This window comes from Lactuca saligna, chromosome 3 (genome assembly GCF_052625555.1).
Source record: "Lactuca saligna cultivar CGN05327 chromosome 3, ASM5262555v1, whole genome shotgun sequence".
NCBI classification, from domain to species: Eukaryota; Viridiplantae; Streptophyta; class Magnoliopsida; order Asterales; family Asteraceae; genus Lactuca; species Lactuca saligna.
The window spans coordinates 227,938,278-227,940,831 of NC_136419.1; the positions used below are offsets into that span (position 1 = coordinate 227,938,278).

At 33.7% G+C, this 2,554-nt stretch overlaps 1 protein-coding gene across 1 annotated transcript; it reads left to right on the forward strand.

Annotated features, from left to right (window-relative positions):
* Window positions 1-624: 624 nt before the first annotated feature.
* LOC145036416 (zinc finger BED domain-containing protein RICESLEEPER 2-like) lies at window positions 625-2,308 on the forward strand. Its single transcript, XM_078984862.1, has 3 exons — window positions 625-1,116; window positions 1,250-1,583; window positions 1,728-2,308. Exons 1-3 carry the CDS (start codon window positions 625-627, stop codon window positions 2,306-2,308), a joined length of 1,407 nt encoding a protein of 468 aa, XP_078840988.1.
* The last annotated feature ends 246 nt before the right edge of the window (window positions 2,309-2,554 follow it).

Genomic DNA, 2,554 nt, shown 5'->3' on the forward strand with positions numbered 1-2,554 from the left:
GCAATGTAAAATGAGAAATTGCAGACTGTAAATGGCATGCAAAGAATGTCATCAGGGATGGGTGAATCAAACATGGTACTGAAACACTCCAACTTATCCTCATAAAATGTCATCAGGGCAATTTTCGTACTGAAACACCATTATGCATTTTTTTTAATTATAAAAAACAATTTATATATTTTTATTTACAAAATCCAAAAAAAAAAATCTTTTTTTTTTATTATTTTTAAATACGTGGCATCAAAGGCAAACAGCTATCCCAAACTGCCAAAGACTCTTTCAACCGACTTGAAGACATAAATTTCAATAAATGAGTTACAAATTGTAAAATTCATATTAAAAATAAGATAATATGTTAGCAATCGCCATGTTTAGCAATTGTCATGATTAGCAATTGCCATGTTTCTTTTGTAAGGGCAAATTAGGTATATCACTTGAATTGAATAGAACTTTTATCAGATTTGTTGTATATTATTAAAAATAAGATAATATGTTTGTTGCTCACATTTCTATCATATTGTTTATTGTTATTTGCTAATATGTTTTTTTTCTTGTTTTAGATGTCAACAACAGATGACTATATTGAAATAAAAGATGAGACGATCGAAGTTGACAACCTAACCAATGATCAAGTGCCACAAGAAAAAGAGAAAAAAAACTAAAGAATTCAACCCAAGATCGAAAGTTTGGAAAGAATTTGAAAGGTATAAGGACGAAAAGGGTGTTCAAAAATGTAAATGTAAGCATTGTGGTGGCGGGAATTACAAGTGTGAATTAGGTGTTTATGGGACCAAAAATCTAGGATATTATTTAGCTAGATGTAAAGTTTACTTGGCTAAACTTAATGGTGGACAAAAACAACTAGCTTTCCAACATGGTGATGAAAACAAATTGTCAGCTTGGAAATTTGATCAAGATGAGAGTCGGAAAGCTCGAGCTCACATGTTGGTAGTTGATGAACTTCCTTTTAGCTTTGTAGAAGGTGTGGGCTTTAGGTATTACAATAGTGTTAATCAACCATTGTTTAAAGTTCCATGTAGAAGTACAAGCACAACGTATGTCTACCAATTGTTTGTAGATGAAAATGAAAAAATTTGTGACTTTATTAAAAAAAATGTTGGTAGAATATGTTTGACCACCGATACGTGGACTTCTAAACAACAATCATATTATATGTGTCTCACCGCCCACTTTATTGACAACGAATGGAAATTGAAAAAAAAAAGTGTTGTGTTTTTCTTCTCAAAAGAGTCACCGTGGGGTTGATATTGGGAAAATGGTTGAGAAATGTTTAATGGAGTGGGAAATAGAAAACGTTTTCACAATTTATGTTGACAATGCAAGTGCGGCTGATGTGGCAATTGACTTCTTGAAAAAAAGTTTTCAAAACTCCAACAAGTGTCTTCTAAGTGGGAAATGGATGCACATTCATTGTGTTGCCCACATTTTAAATTTAGTGGTGCAAGATGGCATAAAAAAAGTTGATAAGGCGGTTGAGATAGTTCGACGGGCAGTTAAATGGATTAGGCAATCACCTTCTAGAATTCATAAGTTTACCGAGTTTGCTAAGGTTGCTAATCCTGGTATAACAAAACATTTGAAGAGAGATGTGCTAACAAGATGGGACTCCACTTACCATATGTTGGAAATTTCCCAAGCTTACGAAAAAACTTTTGAGGGATAAGATCTCGAGGAATTTGATTTTCGGTACGAAATTGAAAAGACAGGTTTGTCGATACCTTCATCAAGCGATTGGGAAAGGGTTAGGAATGTATGTCATTTTTTAAAACCTTTTCATGATGTTACTTTGAGGATTTCCGCGACACTTTATGTCACATCAAACACATGCATTGAAGATATATATTCCATTCATACGCTCTTGGATGATGGTATTTCTGATTCTGGTTTTTGTGATATTGCATTTGCCATGAAATTGAAGTTTGATAAGTATTTTGGCGACATAGAAAAAATGAATTTATTGCTCTACTTTGCTTTGATTCTTGATCTGAGGAACAAAGTAAAGTATTTGGTTATATTACTTGAGGATCGTTATGGAGAAAAGGGGGTGGAGGCCAAAAAGAAATATATCATGGATTCTATGTATGAATTATATAATGATTATATTAGAATTCATTCTCCAAGTTCTACTTCAAGTACTGCCGAGTCTACTACTTCATCATCGATACTAACGAAACGCCAAAACCCGGATTTTATGGCACCTAATCCCCCATTGAGAAATAAACTAAGAGAAATGATGAAGACGAACATAGTTGAATCAATTGGGGAGTCAGAAAAATATTTGCAATAAAGTGTTGAAGACATCCCAAAAATGTTTAGTATTCTAGATTGATGGAAAGTGAATAGTCCAAGATTCTCGATTCTATCATTGATGGCAAGAGATGTGTTTGACATTCCCGTCTCAACCGTAGCTTCAGAATCCTTTTTTAGCACTAGTGGGAGGGTGTTGGATCCGTTTAGGAGTTCTTTGACTCCTAAGATTGTTGAAAGATTAATTTGGACACAAGATTTGATTCGGGGTAGCATAAGTGACACA

Excerpts from the sequence above, each read along its gene's own strand:
- LOC145036416 (XM_078984862.1), top strand. The coding sequence starts at position 625 with ATGATCAAGTGCCACAAGAAAAAGAGAAAAAAAACTAAAGAATTCAAC. Across the intron at positions 1,117-1,249 it reads GTGACTTTATTAAAAAAAAT|AGTCACCGTGGGGTTGATAT; the intron begins GTTGGTAGAATA and ends TCTTCTCAAAAG. Across the intron at positions 1,584-1,727 it reads TGCTAAGGTTGCTAATCCTG|GTTTGTCGATACCTTCATCA; the intron begins GTATAACAAAAC and ends TTGAAAAGACAG.